Below are 974 nucleotides of genomic sequence, written 5' to 3'. Positions count from 1 at the left end.
CAACGCTTGTCAGAATGGGAGCTATAATAAACATGGCATTTCTACTGCTGACATTAGCTCTGTCAAGTGCGGAAATCAGCTCTGGAGTTAAAATATTAATTTTTGGTCGCTTCATTTGTATTGAAGGATCATACTCCAAATCCGAACCGAAATTCGTAGCTTCACTTAATGATTTTGTTGTTAATAATTCTGATTTTTCACTAGCAATTATCGTCTGGCTTGATGTTGAAGGTTGACTTGGACCTATAAAAAAATATTTTTATTTTTTTCTTAAGCGAATAAAAAATTAAAAGTTTGGAAAATTCAAAATTACTCATAAAAATTTTAACATTATAAAGTTTTTTCTAATACTTCGCATCATGAACAGTGTAATATATAAAACATATTTCATTAATACAAAGAAAAACTAAAAAACAACTAACTGATTAAATTAAAAATAATTAAGATTTATAATACAGAATTATTTACTTGTATATTATTATTCGTAGTATTATAATAATTTTGTGATCGATACTTACTGCTTTCTTCTACATCCATCTGATCTCCACTTGTATTCGATGGATGTACATTGTTATGAATGAATTCTCTTTTTTGATTTAAGTATAATTTTTTAATACGATCATCGAGCATTTTTAAAGATTTTTGATTAACAATGTCAAATAAAATTTTGATTTCATTCTGAAATAATGATTGCTTTTTTTTTTGTGCTGGTGATTTTTTCCGTTTCAGGTTTTTTGTTACACACAAATACACACATAACCTTTTTCAGCGTTGGTAACTTGAGTTCAAGAATTTTTGGCATAGGTATGCCAATTAAAGGTATTTCCTTACTCATTGTAGATGTGTAAAAAATAAATAACAATGAAATTAAATAATATATAACAGTTAGCTATTATTTGATTATCACTACTAGAAGACTTTATTCAGGAACTCTAAAAATTATGTACGCAATGTAGAAATGTACATAACAGCAT

The 974-nt window shown here is 26.8% G+C and overlaps 1 protein-coding gene across 1 annotated transcript; it reads right to left on the bottom strand.

Annotated features, from left to right (window-relative positions):
• Positions 1–6: 6 nt before the first annotated feature.
• On the bottom strand, positions 7–630 carry LOC123274124 (the record flags this gene model as incomplete). Its single annotated transcript, XM_044741618.1, has 2 exons — positions 519–630; positions 7–243 (listed from the first exon to the last, which is right to left on the bottom strand). Coding segments are annotated over exons 1-2 (349 nt in total), but the record flags the coding sequence as incomplete, so codon positions are not given.
• Positions 631–974: the final 344 nt, after the last annotated feature.

The sequence above is a fragment of the Cotesia glomerata genome, unplaced genomic scaffold (genome assembly GCF_020080835.1).
Source record: "Cotesia glomerata isolate CgM1 unplaced genomic scaffold, MPM_Cglom_v2.3 scaffold_2291, whole genome shotgun sequence".
Taxonomy (NCBI): domain Eukaryota; kingdom Metazoa; phylum Arthropoda; class Insecta; order Hymenoptera; family Braconidae; genus Cotesia; species Cotesia glomerata.
The sequence above is the reverse complement of the archived record's forward strand: the minus strand, read 5'-3'. Positions and strand labels throughout refer to the sequence as shown.